The 20,444-nt window shown below is 43.2% G+C and overlaps 1 protein-coding gene across 8 annotated transcripts in view; it reads right to left on the reverse strand.

Annotated features, from left to right (window-relative positions):
* Nucleotides 1–20,444, reverse strand: part of ADGRF5 (adhesion G protein-coupled receptor F5) — a 109,266-nt gene that overhangs the window by 16,374 nt on the left and 72,448 nt on the right. For 5 of the 8 annotated variants that reach the window (XM_082347556.1, XM_082347558.1, XM_082347559.1 and 2 more), the window contains 10 exons: nucleotides 19,787–19,957; nucleotides 17,494–17,670; nucleotides 17,253–17,362; nucleotides 15,337–15,395; nucleotides 14,335–14,477; nucleotides 10,348–10,569; nucleotides 9,168–9,371; nucleotides 3,860–4,030; nucleotides 1,906–2,025; nucleotides 1,541–1,750 (listed from right to left, as the gene is read on the reverse strand). In XM_082347556.1, coding sequence (XP_082203682.1) covers nucleotides 1,541–1,750; nucleotides 1,906–2,025; nucleotides 3,860–4,030; nucleotides 9,168–9,371; nucleotides 10,348–10,569; nucleotides 14,335–14,477; nucleotides 15,337–15,395; nucleotides 17,253–17,362; nucleotides 17,494–17,670; nucleotides 19,787–19,957 — 1,587 coding nt within the window. The remainder of the gene's footprint in view (nucleotides 1–1,540; nucleotides 1,751–1,905; nucleotides 2,026–3,859; nucleotides 4,031–9,167; nucleotides 9,372–10,347; nucleotides 10,570–14,334; nucleotides 14,478–15,336; nucleotides 15,396–17,252; nucleotides 17,363–17,493; nucleotides 17,671–19,786; nucleotides 19,958–20,444) is intronic. The other 3 variants (XM_082347552.1, XM_082347555.1, XM_082347554.1) reach the window with 3 other exon arrangements.

The raw sequence follows: 20,444 nt of genomic DNA on the forward strand, positions 1-20,444 counted from the left end.
TTCAGTGTGACCGGACCGGCCACAGCTCTTCCTAAGTTATTGCCTGATAGTAGGAAAGGTCAGTTGGGCAGAGCAACTGTCCTGTGTGAGTTCAGCACAGGAGAAAAAGACTCCCATTTCCTGATTGTATCTACCAAGTCCAGCCAGATAATAAGTAGTTATTTCTACAATATTGCCTAGGTCTTATATGAAAAAGTAAAGAACTCACAGGATCTGGACTGATTAAGCTTATAATGAATGAAAGCTTTAGAATAGAGTAGTTAAGAGTTGGCCTCTGTAGCAACAGTCTCTGTTTCCCTTTGACTTTGCTGTCTACTAGATGTATAACCTCAGGTAGTTTCCTTAACCTCACTGGGCCTCAGTTTCCTCATCTGTGAAATGGAGAAAATAATAGCACTCTCCTCTAGGTTTATTGTTTTAAATTAATTCATACACTTAACTACTTAAAACAATATCTATCACATAGCAACAGCTCAAGAAATGTCAGCTATTATTGAAGCAATTCTATCAAATTCCCTTTTCTTTCAAAAATTTGCATTTCCTCCCAACCTAAACAATGTCTAGGGATAAGTAGAAAAACAAAAATGTGTTTTTTCCCCCTTCGGAACTAGGCATATAAAATCTTTAGGCAGAATTTTTATACCTCAGTTGGGTGAAACACAAGAGTCAGGTAAAAATACTTTAAAAAAACAATCCTCTTAAGAGTTTGGAATTAACATATACAAATCACTAATACAGTAAGTCCCCTACATACGAACCTTTAAGTTGTGAACTTTCAAAGATGCGAACTTGCCCCTGTATGCCAGCTGTTGTACTGTACTACTGTGCTTTTCAAGGTACTGTACTGTAAGATTAAAAATGTTTTCTCTATTTTTCGTGTTTTTTATGTATTTTTTGTGTGAAAAGTATTACAAACCTATTACAGTGCAGTACTATATAACTGATTGTGTTAGTTGGGTACCTAGGCTTAATTTTGTTGGACTTATGAACAAATTGAACATACGAACGCGCTCTCGGAACGGAACTCGGTCATGTGTAGGGGACTTATTGTATATAAAATAGATGAACGGCAAGGACCTACTGTATAGCACAGGGTACTATACTCAATATCTTGTAATAACGTATAATGGAAAAGAATCTAAAAAAGTACATATGTATGTGTGTGTGTGTGTGTGTGTGTGTATAAAACTGAATCACCTTGTTGTACACTTGAAACTAACACAACATTGTAAATTAACTATGTTTCAATAAAAAAAAATCCTCTTAATGGCAAAGCACAGACTCTAGAATCAAAGAGACTAGTTCTAATCCTGGCTCTACAGCTTAAGTTGTGGAAACCTAGGCTCACTTTGCACATCTGTAAAATGGGAATAGTGACATCTTCCCCCAGACGGCTGTTGCATTTAGTGTGAGTACATATGTCATATAGAGTGGCTGGCACAGGCATGGCCCAGGGCAGGCCCTCCATGGATGGTAATGATTACAGTGTGTTTCCAGGGGTCCAGGCATCAGGGTCCAGAGTATCTGGGCTTCCACTCACCATTCCACTCCCTGGTCGAGGTCTTGACTGTCAGCACCGACTCTGCTCCATTAGGATACCTCCTCGTGGTATAAAACCTTTTGTATATTTTAATTCCAGCAGAAGTGTTCCAGTACACTTCATCATAGTTACTCACATCACTGATGCACTTTATAGAAAAGCTTTGTCCCTCAGAAACAGAAATTGGGTCCGGGGTTATTTTTAGGTTGGCTAAAAGAATGCAAACAAAACAGACAAAAGAAAACCAATAACAAGTAAAATGTTTAGTCTTTCTGGTGACATCAACACCTGAGTGAAATTTCACATCATAGAGACAGAAAGCATGGGCTGTCCTGATTCTACTTGGGTCAATGCGGGATTGGTACCTTGCTGCTCCGGAGCTTTACTTGTTTCTAGGCTGTTCTCGGTGGTGCTCTGAACTGTACCCATTTCCATCACATGCCTTGGGAACTCGCGCACTTCCCCTTTGTGGCTGGAATTATCTCCTAATGATCAGCAGGGCAAAAGGTTGTAAACTACGGTGTCGACTTAACCCGAACTCCCCTCCAACCTTTTCCAGGCGCCTCAAGGGGGACTCAATGCCTCAGTTCTTATAACCACATCATTCTCTACTCTTTTAAAATAACTTCAAAAAATACCATACTGTATTTGAATTTCTTTCTTCTGTATCTCTTCTCCATAAAAATGTGAGCCCCTTAAGAGTAGGACCCTCTCATCTGCGTCTTCACATCCCCAGCATTAGCACTGGGTCCAGTACCCAGCCAGTGCTTTCTAAGCAGACGAGTGGTTTTTGGAATTGCATGTTAAGTACAGGGATCACAGCGTTTACTGCCCAAATAATTATACCTGGGCTGGGAAGTATAGGCACCCTAATTTAAGTCCCTATTTACTCCTATTTCTGAGAATTTCCTTGTAAGTTCATGAGGAACTAGTCACCGAAACTGTTAACAAGACCCTTATAAATATAAAAGCTTCCATGAACATTCCGCTGGTTTTGCCTCTGGTTCTCTTTCTACTCCTCTTTGAGCATAGCTGTCATTTCAGAATGCCATTCACTCTGTCTTCTCTACGTGAACAATGTCATACCTTGAGCCCACAGATGCTGGCCAGCTTTTCCAATCAGTGTGAAATCTTATTCTTAGTCATAAACAAAAGAAATCAGGGCTTTCCATAGTACCCTCCAGAAGTTGGGATTCAAATGTTCAGATGCAGCCCCAAAGTCACAGAGAAGGGATTCATATGCCCCCCTTGTTGCCCTCCCTGGCTATAAGGATCTTGAGATGGTTTTCTAAGGCTGAGTTGTTTCTGAGGGTGGAAAGGAAAAGGCACATGGAAGCCTCAATCTGGTTCTCTTGATTCTCAGATGCGAATCAGACCACCAGACCAGTGGTTTTCAGCAAAGACTAAGCATATCCCTGAGACAGCCAAAAGCCCACAGAATCAACACAATTCTCTGAGTTAAAACTTGCAGAGTGTAACTGCTCTCACTTTAGAAAACCGCAAATACCTCAAAAGACCCTGAACTTTTCTATAGCAATAATGTTTCAGATAAATCTAATCTTGATCTTTGTAAAAGTGCTAAGTCATGATAGTAGAAAATGGAAACAAGAGTAACAAGTATGTTTATCTCAGTCCTTTCTCCAAATTGTTCAGAAGGCGGAACTGAGGATTTATCTAAATATAATAGTTTGTTTTTGTATGATGGGTGGGTAGAAACACACGTTTGTCTGCCCCATTTTGGCAGATAGGGATGAAGTTAATAATGCTTTATGATATGAGCAGAAGAAATGATACTTTTAAGAGGCCTAGAATTACTTAAAATATTTTTAAAAACCCACTTGTTACAACTGCAAAATAATCACAAAAGACCAGACTCTTAAATCTTCCTGCAGCATTCTCTCTGGAAAAGATGAAATGGGAGAGAAAGAGGGGGTGAAGGATGGTGGGGAGTGAGCCAGCCTATTGGAATTCAAGGGAGGGAGAATGGGATTATGGGAGGAAAAAGTGGGAAATTAGCGGTGTTATCCTCATTCAGTGACTAATCTGAGTGTGAAACCCTACTTCCCATCCACTTTCTGTCTTTCTAGTACAATGCAGGCTGTTCCTTCCCTGCAACTGCTGTTTCTTACCCCTACCCTTCCTGCTTTTAAAGACTTCATAAGAATTTAAATGGCAGAGATGGAAATCTCATTATGTCGTTACCCCAATCACACTCACTACCAGGGAAGGCCCTGCTTTACTGCTCATGGATATTCCCAGTTGATTGGCAGCCCTTAGTTTGAAGTGCAAGGCAAAAAATTCTAGTGAAAGAGTCCTTACCCACAGAGGTGAATGTCACTTTTATGTCTTTACTGCCTCTGGCTCCGTGGGCGCTGATGAACTCACACGTGTAGACCACTGTGGTTCCAGACAATCCGCTCGGACACTGAGTGCCATCAGCCGTGAGGGTATATCTGCTGCAGCCAGAGTCTGTGTCTGTTTCAGGGCTTCCTGCAACAACATAAGAGGTTCTTTTACTGTCACAGTTGGCTGACTGTCTGATTTGGTAACAAAGAAGCCAAATCAGTGAAAAAGAATTCTTATTTCATTCAATTTCTTCTCTTTGAATGGAGAGGCAGGGTGGTATAATGGTTAGCCCTGCCACCCCAGGATCCAGGTGGCCCGGCTGCAGATTCCAACTTTACTACTTACCAGCAGGGTGTTACTACTGGGAAAGTCACTAAATCACTCTGTGCCTCAGTTTCTCCAGATGTAAAATGAGAATAAATAATAACAGCTGTGACCTGGGATTGTAGTCAGGTAAAAGGAGTTACTGGGTAAACACTTAGAACAGTGCCTGGCTCGGGCCGACCCCTAACAAAGACCCTTCGTGATGGCAGTTGGAGTGTGAAAAATAAAAAAAGAAGCCATGTGTTTGGATATGACTTCAACTGGAAGGAAAAAAATGTCAGATTATTTTGACTATTATTATTGTTGAAAGGAGGAAGAAACAGGACATGGACCTCTGATATTCATCTCATTTGAGACCTGTTTTCATAACTTTTTCCTTCTTATTAGTATATATGTTTTAGTGGAAGCTTCAAAGTCACGCTTTCTCAGGGTAACAGCAATTTACCCTTCAGGATAGCTGCTCTTCCCTATCTTCCTTTCCATTCCCAAGATGCTGTGCCCTCCAAGCCATCCTCACATCCTGCCTATGGCTCTATAGCAGCTTCTTGGCCATTTTTTCTACTCCTGTTCCTTCACTCTCTCTCCTCCAACCCTGTCTTCTGCCATGTACTTCTGCCAGGCAGTCTTCAAACACTGGCAGTCTTCCAAAAATTAAAGAAAAAAAAAACCCCTTCTGATGAACTCCATCCAGCCTTGGCTGGATGATCAATGATATTTAAAATATTTTGATTGGTAAGTCACCAGTTTTTCTCCCCAGTCCCCAAAATGGTTGTTCAGAATACCAAACTGATTTCCCACCTTGAGTAAATTATCTCCTAGTTCATAGGTACAAATGTCCCTTTCATCTCCAAGGCTCACCCCTCTACCTATTTTTGGAAAACCTACTTTCTCTAATTCCTCCAGGACCCCACTCCATCTTTATCGTTCCTCTCCCTTGACTGCAGAACAATGGAAGTTACTGAATGCAGCCTATAAGTTCGCGCTCTGTTTTCTGGAGTAGAGCTGGTAGGCAGTTACAAGTTTGCTGCTCAAGGTTAAATAATATCCAGTGAAAATTTTCCACACACTGAGGATACGTGAAGGCATGGTTTGCAAAGCTTTTATCCTTACCAGAAAGCAGTTATTGTGGCAGATGCAAAGTATGCAACTCTGTTTTAAATGTTGACATTTATCTTCTTTTTTTTTCTCCTCTCAAAAGTCTCGCAAAGTGGGTACCACTGTCACTATTTAAAAGATGAAGGTCTGGGACTTCCCTGGCGATCTAGTGGTTAGGATTCAGTGCTCTCACTGCCGCTGCCCAGGTTCAATCCCTGGTCAGGGAACTAAGATCCCGCAAGCTGTGCAGCACAGCCAAAAAAAAAAGAAAAAAAGAAAAAAAAGATGGAAGTTCTCAGAGTCAGGATGACCCAACTTGCTCTGCAGCAGGAAGAGGGCAGAGCTGGAATGACAGCTCTTGAGGACCAGATTCTATCTTACTGGAAAGCACGGGTTGTAAGGCTAATTTTTCTAGAGTAGAAGACTGGGCTCAAGTTCTTTTTTTTCTTTTTCCTTTTTTAAGCCCAATTCTGTGTGCATTCCTACAAATAGAGAAATCACTGTTTAAAATTAGATTTGTCTACGGCATCATTAGGAACACAGAGAGAGGTGCGGAGGGGGAGGAGAGAGAGCGGTGGGTGAGGAGGGGAACCCTTGGTGCTCTCAGGGAGATGGTGGGCAGCTCACGGAAAGCCTCAGTCTCCTCATGCGTAAAATGAGGGATGGGATGAAATCCGTGGTTCTCACAATAACATCTCCTGTGAAACTGAAGAAAATTAAATTGCCTGGAGCCCAAACGTGGAGACTGTGAATGAGTGGCTCTCAGGTGGAACCTTGACAGCTGGTCTTTTTCAAAAAACAACTGTGGGCACCCTCGGGGCAGCCAGGTTGGAAGAGGCCGCCTCTGACGGGGCTGTTTGCCACTTCTAGCTGCTTCTCTAGGTCTCGCCTCAGCCCCCGAGGCAGGCCTGTTTCTAGCGGCCCTTTATAATGTGACTTGAAGGCCACAAGACCGATTTCTACTCAATAAAGAAAAAAAAAGTCTCACTTATCTCTTACTTATGCCCTACTGGGCTACAAACATAACATTTCAGATGGCACAGAAGCATAAATAATAACACACAATTAAAAATGTCAGTGGGGTCATTGGGAAGAAAAGACACAAGAAGGGAGACCGTGGCGTTTGAGGCTGTCTCCCCATCCCCACCATGAGTCACTCAGGGAGCTCTTCCATGTGGTCATCTACACCCTGACAGTCAGCCAAGAGAGCTGACTTTACACCCTCTTGTAAAGACTCAAATCTCTTATGCATACTCTGCGTGACCATGGGCCCAGGGAACATGGTAGGCAGGGCAAAGAAGAAGTTGACGAACTTGTCTGGAAACTGTTCTGTCAAAGAGGGAATTAGACTCTGTTATTTTTTCATCATCACATAACAAGAGCTACGGTGAGAATACAAACGCTGTTGCCTTTAAATTTCCCCAAGTGGTCAGTACCTTCCCGTACAGGCAAAGCTAGTGCTAAGTACAGGCGAACTAGAAGCTGTACTAATGACTATTAGTACCTCTGTTATTTCTACTACTAGTAGTAGTACTATTAATACTATTACTTCTGTTACCATTACTGTTTATATCATCAACCCATGCCCCATGATTTGAAATAGCCCCAGAAAGCCCTCCCTATTCGAAAAAGACCTCCTTCTTTTTTTTTTTTTTTTTTTTTTAAATTGCCACAGGCCAAGAGCCATGGCTCTCAGGGGGCTCATCTTTTTTTTTTTTTTTTTAATTTTATTTATTTATTTATTTATTTGTTTATTTATGGCTGTGTTGGATCTTTGTTTCTGTGCGAGGGCTTTCTCTAGTTGTGGCAAGCGGGGGCCACTCTTCATCGCGGTGCGCGGGCCTCTCACTATCGCGGCCTCTCTTGCTGCGGGGCACAGGCTCCAGACGCGCAGGCTCAGTAGTTGTGGCTCACGGGCCCAGCTGCTCCGTGGCATGTGGGATCTTCCCAGACCAGGGCTCGAACCCGTGTCCCCTGCATTAGCAGGCAGATTCTCAACCCCTGCGCCACCAGGGAAGCCCCAAGACCTCCTTCTTAAAGCTAGAAATTCTGTCACTGCAGATTACTTCCTTTCTGTCTTATCCTTTGCCAGAAATGCTTTGAAAATCCAGTGCAACCGTTTCTGAGAAGAGGTAATACTTTCACTTCTAGAAGCTTTGGGGGTGAATTATCTAGCTAGACTGCTTTCTGCTGAGCTGGAAAAACAGGTGATAAAAGAACTGGTGGAATTTGGAGAAAGACTGCCACAGAGAGGGGACGGCAAGGGAGGCGGAAGGAGGGCAGGGTGTTGAAAGCAGGGGCTAACCTCATCAGAGAAACAACCCTGCGATCCCCCCGGCGGCCAGCCCTGTGGCAGGAAATCCATTGTTCTGCCAGTCGGTTCAGCCCACCCTGGGCATTACGAATGTCTGTAGCAGGGGTGGCCACAGAGAGGTTCCTGAGCGTCTGCACAGCAGACTTCCTGGTTCCTCTGCCGGATGGCGAGGCTTTTCACCTCTCACAGTTGAAAGCGTCTAAGTCAGTGCTCCGGGAACTGTGCAAGGTCCTTCTCCCATCTGGCAGTTCCTCCAGGATGCCTACACCTCCTCTTCCTTAAAAGTTAGGGAAGTGACTAAATGGACCATATGTCAATATGTTCAACAGTTACCAGATGCTTTTCCCATTCTCTGAAGCACTTTAAGGTAGAAAACAAATGTGCTTTTCAAACTAGATGTGCTCAGAAAACTTTACATCCAAATTGATCCTTATTTTATTTATGATTTAATAATGTCTGATAGCAACAGCTTTATAAAATAAAAGCTCCACCACACTGATGTATTTCATGGGTAAAGCCACATTTTGCTTTAAGGATTTTTTTACTAAAAAAAGTGAGCAAATAATACTGTCATTTCTTAAGGGAAAGATTGGATCTTGTTACGTGAGGTTTCTAGGCAGAAAACAGTCTTCTGTTTCAATACAAATTCTGCTGGATCAACTCACTCTAGTGCTGGCTCACCAGGCATGTGTGATATAGTTTGACCAAGGCAAAGGCTGTGAAACAAGGTGAGTCCCAATTCTTTTCTTTTCCTAATTATGACAACCTTGGATAAGTCATTTAATTTGAACCTCGATTTCCTTATTTGAAAATGGGAGGCAAAAAAATGCCAGCTTCAAACTTGTGGTCAAGTTTAAATGGGATTAAAAGTGATAACATATCTTTTAAAAATTGGTTGATCAGAAACTAGTATACAAAACAGAATCACCAATGCTATTTTAATTTCTTCTTCTTCTTATCATTCACCAGTATAAACTGGAAGGTGGGGAATTTCCAGTGAGATCTCAGATCTGCAGACAGTATTGGAAATTGACATTGGTTGAGAGACACACAGGTTGACAGAGAAAGATATAAAACCAGAGGCATGGAGTCAGATAATACAGAAAGAGACGTGGTTACAAAGGCAGAGAAGTGGGAAGGACAGACACCAAGAGGAGAGACACAGGAATGAGACTCTCAGAGTCAGACCCCAAAGCAAAGCCAATGACCTCATCCTTGGTTCTTTGCTGAAGAGGGAAAGGAGAGGGCAGTGGGGACAAGCTTGTCTTGTCTGTAGGCAGGACACCATGGCCTACATCATCCCGTCACTCCCTCTTGGGTCTTCTCTGCCAGAATCTTGTCTACAACCCAAGCATGAAACCTGTGTGTATGTATTTCGGGAATTTTGTTTTAGAATGGCTAAGTTGGAGCTGGCATCAAACCTCATACTTTTTCAGTCTGGAAAAAAACCCAGCCACCTGACATTTGCTCTTTCACCGACCGCATCTCCCATTTTCACTTTGCCAAGAGGCAAAAACCTGTTTGGGAAAGGGCTTCTAACAGTCTCACCTGGAATGTTTACAGTCCCCTCTTGCTTCCATTCAACTTGACTCCAATTCACCGTCATCTCACTGCAGCAGCTCAATGACACAGGATTGTTGTCACACATCACCTTCATGTCTTCATTTGCCAAAATCTGGATGGATGTAACATCTATTTTTTTTCTGGACCCATATTCAAAAATATCTAATGTCAGTTTGCAAATATATTCACCTGTATCGAATACACAAAAGCATTTATGATTACTATTACATATGCTTATTTCCTTAGAAGAATGATAGCCTCATCTCATGTGTCATGATGGTACTTCATGAAACATCACTTTCAAAAGCATCTGAGACTTGGTCTAAACAACCCTAAAGGAACATTCAGGAAGTGCAGAAGGTCAAGGCAGCTATTTCTGATGCCATAAGGTAAAAGAGTAGAGAGCTGTTCTCAGGAAAGAGCAGAAATCTGAGTCCTCGCTAGTAAGAAAAAAAGTGTGGGGATGCTTCAGAGGTAGAAAGGGAAAATGGGAAAACCTTGGAGAATTAGGAGATCATGGATAATTTTGGCATCCTATTTAACTCTGTGGCAGGTCAGAGTCAACAAGCATATGATAGAACCCATGTGTCTGCAGCCCAGTTTCTCATTCAGAGAAAAAGAGATGGTCCTGTTGACATCTGGGTTACGATGGGGCTATTAAATTCTAGAATGTCAGGTATAAAACTTACGCTTCTGTCGTCGCTGGGGAGGGACAAGTGGGAGGGATTAAAACAGAGGACAAGAAAATGGGGAGGGGGAGAGCAGGGACCCGTATGTTCACTACCTTGATTGTGGTGATAGTTGTACGGGTGTACACACATGTCAAAACTTATTAAATTATACACTTCACATATGTACAGCTTATTATACGTCAATTCTACCTCAACAAGGCTCTTCTAAATTTTTTTAAAATGTTAAAAAAAGGAGTCTACTTTTTGTCTTAGGTTCCAACTCATAAGCTTCAGTAAATGTGGAAAATTACATTTGTCTCCCAAGGCTAAATTTGCTTGGCTCATTCGTCATGGGATTAATTTTCAGTTTTGAAAAGCTGAGCTTGCTGACTTCTTTTTGAAGAGGAAAAGGCTGTCTACACACACCACCACGGTTTGATTCTTTCTTAGCCCTTCATTCCTTTCCTCGCCCTGGTTACTGGATGGTAACCCACCCGCGTCATCCTGAGTGATGTTGTAAATGGTGAGGCGAGACACGGAGGTCATGTTGTTGAGCACGTAGGTGTAGACGGAGAATCTGCTGCTGTTCTGGATGTCGAAGCCTGTTTCCACGTGCTGCCAGGATACGTTGGAGGACAAGACCTCGTTCTCACACATCAGAGTTACTGTATCCCCTTCAAGGATGATTTCTGGGGTGATGGAGAACTTTGTTTCATCTGGAAACCCAAACAAAAGGTATTAGGGTCCCAAAGCAAATAAATGGAATTAATGCTACTCCCTGAATGCCACCACCACTGGGGTTTTCAAGAGATCTCCATGGCGATGAATGAGGCAACACGTCTTCTTCACTCCATCCCTGGGCAGCTGGGATCTGAGGCCCCAGAGTGACAGTCTGCCAGCTACTAGGGACATGGTTCCCAGTTTGGGATCTTTGCAGGTTTAACAGTCCTCAATGGTACTAATGGGGATCCCAAAGCTATTTTCAATATTTCAAAGAGTCTGTCACAGACCTAGAGAACAGACTTGTGGTTGCCAAGGGGGAGGGGGTTGGGGGAGGGAAAGACTGGGAGTGTGGGGTTAGCAGATGCAAACTATTATATACAGGATGGATAAACATCAAGGTCTTACTGTGTAGCGCAGGGAACCATATTCAATATCCTGTGATAAACCATAATGGAAAAGAATATGAAAAAGAATGTGTAATATATATGTATAACTGAACCACTTTGCTGTACAGCAGAAATTAACACAACACTGTAAATCAACTATACTTCAATAAAATTTATAAAATAAAATAAAAATGCAGAAAAATTTTTAAATAGTCTGGTAGAAAATTGCACATTTGCTTATGAAAAAGCCACCCCAGCTAACCTAAACATCAAGTTTCTTTGCTACTGATTTGAAAGATATCAACTGCTTCTTACTGATAACTGATACCTCATGCTGACTGAAAGCTCTGTCCTGTGTCTTTGATGAATTAAGAGTGGGAAAATAAATTAATTTTTTACAATAAAGTATGCTTGGGAAATAAGAATGTTTTTAAAGACCTAACACCCATGGGCCCATAAGAGTGGGAGCTTATTAGATACACAGGTCTGTATTTGAATCCTGGTTCTGTACCAGGCATAGCTGTGTGGCCCTGGGGAACTTGCTTAGCATCTCTGAGCCTCAGCTCCCTTGTCTGGAAAATAGGAGCAGTGAGCACTACCATGGGAGGTGATTTGGAGGAATAGTAACTATTCTTATTGCTTTCACAGTAAAATCCTGGGGAACCCTGGTATTAAGCCATTTCACAGACAGAAATGAAAACACAGTATTTGCTATTTTTGTGTGTGTTTTTATGGCTGTCCCTTGTTTACACAACATGGAGATTTTTCCCTCTAAGCTGTGCTATGTCCTTCATGAGCTCCATGTGTTGAGAAAATCAGAGGAGCTGGGGAAGGCGGTTTGGCAACTCCTCTTTTGGATGGTTCTTTTGGTTTGCTCACACCACACCCTGTTCGTACTGTAAACATAGGACTAAAATACCATACAATTAATTTAGGGTGCTATGATGTTCTGGTCAAAATATCAAGGTATCTAAATATTTCTTATCCCGTTTTTTAGGCTCCTGGATAAAACAAGATTTCAGAAAATCGCATTCAACTATTAGGAAGCAAGGCCATCTGTGAATATTTCATGTAGTGAACTGACCAGGAAGGCACACAAACTTATGTTACTTACTATGTGGCCTTGAGCAAATGATTTAAATCTAAGCCTCCATTTCCTCACTTGTAAAATGGTGATAATAGTATCTACCTCACAGGATGTATGAAGATGAAAAATGTGTAACACACTGGGTTTAACATAGAAAAGATACAGTAACAGTGCCCACTTTTCATTAGTACCTTTGTTAATTACAATGATCAGGAAAACTGCCGGATTTCCATGGTTATATGAAATTGATCATAAATATATTGAGAGTGATTAAAGAATGGGGTGTTCTGGTTAAGGGACCCTGCTGATTGATCAAACATCACCAGAGGATTAATATATGACAAAATAAAAGGGACTATTCTGAAGATTGCCATGTGCCTTTCCTGTTTCATGAAGATGGACTTAAAAATAATTTCCTGATACCACCTCATTCATTCAGCATGTTTCTTTCTTTTTCTCTTCCTCTCCCCTGCACCCCTCACTCCTGCCGCCAGATAAAATTATAATTTAAGAAAAACCCACCCAGGGACCTCCCTGGCGGTCCAGTGGTTAATACTCTGCGTTTCCAATGCATGGGGCGTGGGTTCGATACCTGGTCGGGGAACGAGGATCCCACATGCTGTGCGGCCAAAAAAAAAAACAAAAAAAAAACCAAACCTACTCAGCTACTTGACTTTTTTGGATACTTGTATTCTGGATAAACCCCACTAACCCTATGGAGAGCAGGCTGGTATTTAAGCTCCCGGGGGGTGGAGTTGCAGGTGACATAGTTCATGGTCATTGGTCTAAGGCTGTGCGTATCAAGGACAGAGATGAATGTAGATTCTCTTGCAAAAAGGGGCATCGAGTGTCATTCACAACAACTTCATGGCTCTTTGGAAGAATAAGCCACAGACACTAGAGCACTTTGGTGGTTTTGGACTGTCAGCCGCCGATCAGGAAAAGTGCTGGATACTTATTCCTGTAAATGGCTGACTATATTCAGCACAATTGAAATTTTGGGGAAAGAGTCATCGTAATTGAAGCTCATGTATGCTAGAGCTCGCTATTCTCCTGTGCCCTCAGAACCATAAAGAAAAAAATTTTTTCAGGCCAAAGCATCTGCCCATTGGTGGGATGGCGTTAGGGGTCAGGAAGGGGGTGGCGATGCTGGGATTACTTCCATGTGAGTCTGCACCTGGAGGCCACTTATTTCCCTGCCTTGAATTTTTCAGTTTTCATCTATGGGGTTGCTGCCTTATTCATTCTGAATTTTTATCTTGCTGTTTTTCTCTTTCTTATGTTGTAGCACTTTCTTACCGTTGTGTAGATCCCTTTCAATATTTTATTTTTAAAAATGATCCGATGTCTAAAAATATTAGCAGCGGATGTAAAGAAGAAGAGTATGAACCTGTTGTAAGGATGGTCTGACTCCTGAGAAGGGGCACTTTTCCTTCCAGCTGTGCCTCAGACAATCCCTGCAGTGCCCTCCCCATGGTGACCTGTGTTGTTCCAAAAGGGAGTCACCTTCACTCTGGAACCACGGACCGAGTCAGACAGAACACCTACTGGCCAGTGCTGGTCCACCAAACCTCTGCTCAGTTGGCTCCCCTTTCTATCCCCCAAGTAACAATCGATCCACCCACCTAATTACACAACAGAGCTCAACTCTATACCCCACTTGTAAAATGAGGGAGAACATCTACAATACCAGGACTCTTACCACTGCTACATCTGATCCAAAGCAGTGTTGCTCAAACTTTCCGTGCATCAGAATCACCTGGAGGGCTTGCCGAAACACAGATTGGCCCAGGTTGGTCTGGGGTGGCCCCAAGAATTTGCTTTTCTAACAAGTACCCAGATGGTACCAATGCTGCTGGTCTGGGGGCCACACTTTGAGAACTACTGCTCTAAAGTAACAACGGTCCCCGTAGTCAATATCAATGCATTTCATGAATATCCCACACTTCCACCACCACAACGTTAGTTCTACTTTTTTGGATGTTTGGGGTCTGTTCATTTAAAAAACTCCATAAACCCAGATGGCTCTGTGGCCCCCTTGTAAAATCTCTCCCTCCTGGGACTGCCCCCCTTCCCTAGTCGCAGTGATATTAGCAGTGTAAGGAGGCTCTGAACTGGTCTAAGTTGGGGGGAAGGCACCAAACCTCTATGCCAGGAACTGGAGAGTCCTCTCTCCGTGGAGGACACTGTAATGTGATTTCCCAGGTTTAAGCATCACGATAAATGCCGTTACCGTATCTAAGTAGAATGTACATATTGGAAAAACGTAGCGATGTTATACTTACTGCTGTAAGTAACCTGGAAGGAACTGCTGTCCATCTTGTAGGTCTGATTGAGGTTCTGTGTTACGTGCTCGTTTGCTCTGCGCATTAATTCAGGCGATGCTGCTGATGTTGTGACTTCATACACCACAACCACACTTCCAGGCCTGGATGGAGACCGCTCAGTTCAGTAAAGCAGTGAGTGAGCTGGAAGAGTCTAGAGCCTTATGGTTTATTTGCATAAAGAAAACAAAATGGCAGGAAGAGCCCGGGGACTTTATCTTCAAGGGTCCACTGAAATCCAACCTGTTTCTAAGCTCTAGCTGAAAGCCTGAGGCAGGGCTCGAACACTCAGATGTCTGCGGATGGGCAACATCAATGACTGGAATAGCCAGATGGGGCGGAGTGAATTGAATCCTACAAGGGGGTCAAAGGATATAAGCCACAAGGTAGAGACTGTTGTCACACAGTCTGCTGGCCCAGGTTACCAGCTGTGCTGAATATCCAGTGAAGCCCAAATCCTCAATGTTTCTGTAAACATTCTGCATTTTTTAATTGGCAACTAACTTTTTGAAACACTGTGCAAACACACTCAGGGCTGCCTGGTGCCTAACTCCACAGGGGTGCATTCACGTGACAGGGTGCAGCTCTGTGGCCAGGGCTAGCTGGCTCAATTTTTTTAATAAAGGCATCATTGCATGCATGACTTTATTTCATTTCTGTATTTCTGACTTCCCTAGATGGCAAACGTATCCCACATCTTTGTTTGCAAAATTCTTGCGTGCATAGAATGAACACAAGTCTTTTTCTCACCTTCCTTCTAAGTAGGTACATCTCTAAGGAGTGAGCTGCTGTTCTCAGTATTTCCTTGCACTTTAAGCCCTGGAAATCTGACATTGTCTTCACCTTGACCAGACTGCTCCCATTGGGCATCCCAGATGGTGCCCTTCTAATGGGCTTTTGCTTTTTCACTAACGTTTTGGTATCTGCCATTGGATAAAAATGACCCAGTTATAGCATTCTTACCTGAACTCTGTCACTGTCACCAATTTGAAGCCTGGTAAAATACTGTAACCCTCCCGGAACTGGAAAATCAAGCAAGACAAGTGTCATGGATCAAGGTCCACTGAGAGACGGGTCAACATTTTGAAACAGAGTAAAAAGTGTCTATTTCTTATCACCCTGGGTAAAATGCTCTCCTGTATATTTTGTTAGCGCTAGCACTGGCAGATCTTTGAAGAAGTAATTCCTATCCACCTAGGTCATTCTGGGTTCTCCAGGAAGCAAACACCAGAGTAAATGTGCAAAAAATTTACTTCGGGAAATGCCTAGGGGAAAAAAATGGGAAGGCAGTGGGGAAGGCAGGGAGAGCCATCAGACCCGAGTGAAATTGGACAGGAGGGGAGGCTGGATGAAATCATCCTAGACTGAGCCTGGGAAGGTTCAGTACAGCCTTCAAAGGAGTCCGTTTGCTAGACAGACCCGCCCTGCTCATTCACTAGCAGCAGGCAGCAAGCACTGCCACGCGGCAGCAGCCGGGGCCCTCAGTCAATTGCATTTCCTGTAGTTGGAAATCTTCGAGGTGCCTTCTTGCAGCTGCCACACTGCCGGATCGGATCCCTCACTTAACATATCACAGCTTCGGTTGAGCCAATGTGTTTTTTGCTGATGTTTTTACTTCCTTTTGTTTCCCTGAATTCCAACCCCACAGGAAATTCAATTTGAATCAAGTCATATTTACAGGGCGGATGCCATGTGCAAAGTGCTGTGTTAAGTAGCTGGATGGGTGGGATCCAAAGATTAATATGTAACTCTCCTTTTTTCCTCAAAAGTGTATACTTTAGTGCGTCATGTGTGTGCATGAGGAGAATTCTCATGCTGTGCAGAACTATTACATGTCGGATATGCAAATCAGATATCCTACAGCTCTTCTGTATCAGAGTTTCATCAATGGCGCCCATGAACAATGGCAATATTTGACTGGGTAAGCAAGAGGCTGCTCCCGGCTTGAGGCAGAGGGTTGGCCGCCCACAGAGTTAAGCGGAGTCATTACCTCAGCCCACCTGTAGCAATTTGTACCACACCCGTTGAGAAGCTCTATTCCAAATGAATTGACTCAAGCAAAGCATTTAGGTTTAGATGAATTAATCCAATGTAAAGCACTTAGAATAGTGTCTGGCACACAGTTTACAATGAGAGAATATCCTCTTTTTTTGCATGAGTAAATTTACATATGTATACATTCTTTTTAATATTCTTTTCATTGTGGTTTATCACAGGATATTGAATATAGTTCCCTGTGCTGTACAGTAGGACCTTGTTGTTTATCCATTCTATATATAATAGTTTGCATCTGCTAACCCCACACTCCCAATCCATCCCTCCCCTTCCCCCACTCCCCCTTGGCAACCACAAGTCTGTTCTCTAGGTCTGTTTCTGTTATGTGGAATCTACAATATGACACAAATGAACCTATCTACATGAGTAAATTTAAATCTGCCTTAAGTGTGAATGCCTTGGGACCTCCAGTGTAGAGTGGTGTGGAATCCTCTGTGCCAGACTTGGGCTGGTCTGCACAAAAGATGTTAGGGGTTTCACCCATGTGATGTGTGAAGATGAATAGAAATGCACCATCTGGTGCTTTTAGACCAGGTTCTTGGACCTTTTAGTAGGTTTCTGTGAGTTGATGCCACCAAATTTTACGTGAATCAATTCTATCCTGGGAAGAAGTTCCACCTATAGGTCAAGATGATGTCAAATCATCCCCTGAACACCGTCTGATTTGAGCGCTTCTTAATTCATCATCCCAGAGGTATAGAAATAATTTCAACATTCACATTCACAAATTCTGACAGATTCAAGCAAACGACCCACTGTAAATGCAATAGATTCAGTTCAGCTCAGAGTTTGTTGGTTAAGAGCCTCCTGGGACCAAAACCCACCGCTGTTTCCAAGTCAGTCTTGTAGGACCTATAGAGGGCAGAGGAAGAGTTCCTGAGTTCTTCTTGAAAGCCCACATTGAGTCTGACCGACATTCGCAGGGTAATATCTGCTGAAGAACACAGGGCAATATTTTAAAAATCCCATGTCAGCGTTTGAGTACACACAGGACAGAGAAGCATTTGGTTGAGTTGATATCAAATAGCCACTCAACAAACAAACATTCAGTGAGCAGTTACTTACCTCCCTGGAGCTGGCAAAAAGGTCCCTTGGGAGGCAGTCCCTTAAGGCAACTGCAATGATGCCCTGAAGGGGAGCCATCATGCCCTTGGCAAGTGAGATTGTGGAGGCACCTTTCCTGAGGCCACTTATAGCCTTTCTCACAGGAGCACCAGGTTTCATTTCCAGTAGGTCTGCAGACTGTCATCAACCAGAACAATGAGGAGAGAAAAGGTAGTTACCGCCTTTGTGTTTATAGATGACAAGTATTTATACTTGTAGGAAACCCTAACTCCACTCCACATTGCCCTTCTGGGAAGTTCAGTAGTACTGCATGAGATTCTCATGATTCCCGTACATGTCACCTTGCTGTTAGGCACGGCCACCTAAAAGATGACAGCTCTGACTATCCCAGGGGCTGCCTACAATGATGAAGTGCTAAACAGATTCCCGGACTAGAGAGTATGGCAGCCAGCCTCCAAGATGGCACCACCCATCCCTGCCTCTGGGTACTCACACCCTTTTGTAACTCCCTCTCATGTTGTACTAGGGTTGGTCTGTGTGCCCAAGAGAATATAGAAAGAAGTGGTGGTGCATCACTTCTGAGATTAGGTTATAAAAGACACTGTGGCTTCCCTCTTGGCTATGCTCGCTCTCTCTCTCTCTGATCACTTGCTCTGGGGGAAGCCAGCTGCATTGCATGAGGACATGTCATAGGGAGGCCCACATGATTAGGAACTGAGGTCTCTAAGCCAATAGCTAGGGAGGAGCTGAGGGCTGCCAACAACCGCATGCGTGAGCCTGAAAGTGGGTTTTCCAGGCTCAGCTGAGCCTTCAGGTGATTGCAACTCTGGCTGACGGCTTGACTACCACCTCATGAGAGACCCCAGAGCCAATGCCATCCAGCTAAGCTCTTCCTGGATGTTTGGCCCTCAGAAACTGTGTGACATAATAAACATTTGTTGTTTTTTGTTTGTTTTGTTTTGGTTTCTTTTTTGGCCATGCTGTGCGGCTTGTGGGATCTTTGTTTCCCAACCTGGGATCAAATCCGGGCCCTCGGCACTGAAAGCACAGAGTCCTAACCACTGGATCGTCAGGGAATTCCGAGTTTGTTGTTTTAGATGCTAATTTTGGGGGTAATTTATTACGCAGCAATAGATAACAAATATAGAGTATAAGTAAAATTCTAAACTTGTGCCTTTTACATTTCAAGTCAAATGTGAACAGCCTAGACTCCAATCCCATTAAAAATTGACATTGAAAAATGCTCTGAAAACAGAGGGCTTGGAATTTATGTCTAAAAGTGGACTAAAGCCACATCACTGTGAGCTGTTTGTTCTGCAGGTGGGTATCTAGGCAAAGGCCCACAGAGTGACCACCCAAAGGAAAGCCATCAAATAATTGTTCCTGAAATAGGAGGGACAACCAAGTCCCCCGGAATCCTTGGACATCGCTCCCGTCCTGTGCTCCAGCAGCAGGAGGGGGTGAAGCAGAAGCAGAAGAAATGGAGGAAGTCAAGGCTGCTAGTGAGTGTGGTGAACATTGGCCGGGGGTACTTCGAAGGGAACCAACAAGATCCCCTTTGTCAAAATCTCTCTCCCGCTGACGTGAAAAGCATTTTTTTGGTTGTTTTATTTTTGTTGTTGTTGTTTCTCACTTACTTATTTTTGAGATGGATGTGGAGGTGGTATTAGCAGAACTTTTGACTCCCATGTAAAATACAAATGTGCCTTAAGAGGGTGGCAAAAGCGACCACCCCTGGACCACCTAACTGCATTTAGTGCTTGATACACATTGGCCTTAAAAATCCTCAGTTTTGTGTACTGTGATTAAAAATGCCTTTCAGATAACCAATAAGAACCTACTGAATAGCACAGGAAACTCTATTCAATGCTTTGTAATGACCAATATGGGAATAGAATCTAAAAAAAGAGTGGATATATGTGTATGTATAACTGACTCACTTTGCTGTACAGTGGAAACTAACATTGTAAATCAACTATACTCCAATTAAAAAAATTTGATCAAAAAACATGCCTTTCTTGAAAGGATCATAAGGTAAGCTGTTGGAAGAGTGGGTGGGGGAGGCACAGGAAGAGGGGAACGGAGAAAATTTGGGGTGCTTAGATATGAGTATCATGGTCATTAAGTCTAATCTTCCTTACCCAACCATCCCATTGCATCCTTTCTGAGGTCAACCCTCCCCAGGCTACCCCCCTCTACACCCCACATCCCCCTCTAAAAGGAAGGAGCTCAGAGCAACGTTTCTCCTGATTGGCCCAATCCTCCTATTTCAAGCAATGTGTCTTTTACTCACCTGTTGTCACCTCGATGCTCAAAATGTTGGTAGCTGGGTCAGTGTCATCCCCTTGAACTGGAAAACTGAGGTTATTCAAGTAAGCTTTGCTAAGCTCCAGGAAGGAGGCGTCTTCAAAACTGACCTCAACATCAACAGTGAACTCTTGGGCTGCAGGACGGCTCATGGCAACTGGAACGAAAGCATACAAAGGCTGTGAGAACTCACTGCGGCGGGCAGAGAGAGAACATGATGGACCTTTCAGCACTTAAAGCCAATGACGTTTTAATTAGGTGGTTGGGATGAACAGATGCACACTACTATATATAAGATAGATAAACAACAAGGACCTACTGTGGAGCACAGGGAACTCTGCTCAGTATTCTGTGATAACCTATAGAGGAAAAGAATCTGAAAAACAACAGATATATGTACATGTATAACTGAATCACTTTGCTGTACGCCTGAAACTAACACAGCATTGTAAATCAACTAGACTCCAATATAAAACAAAAAGCAGAAGTTTCTTGGGAATCCCCTGGGGTCTAGTGGTTAGGGCTCCGCGCTTCCACTGCAGGGGGGTGGTTCGATCCCTGGTCGGGGAACTAAGATCCCGCATACCGTGTGGTGCGGTTAAATAAATAAATAAATATAGAAATTAAAATTAAAAAAAAAAAAA

The sequence above is a fragment of the Balaenoptera borealis genome, assembly GCF_965194805.1.
Source record: "Balaenoptera borealis genome assembly, chromosome: 12".
NCBI classification, from domain to species: domain Eukaryota; kingdom Metazoa; phylum Chordata; class Mammalia; order Artiodactyla; family Balaenopteridae; genus Balaenoptera; species Balaenoptera borealis.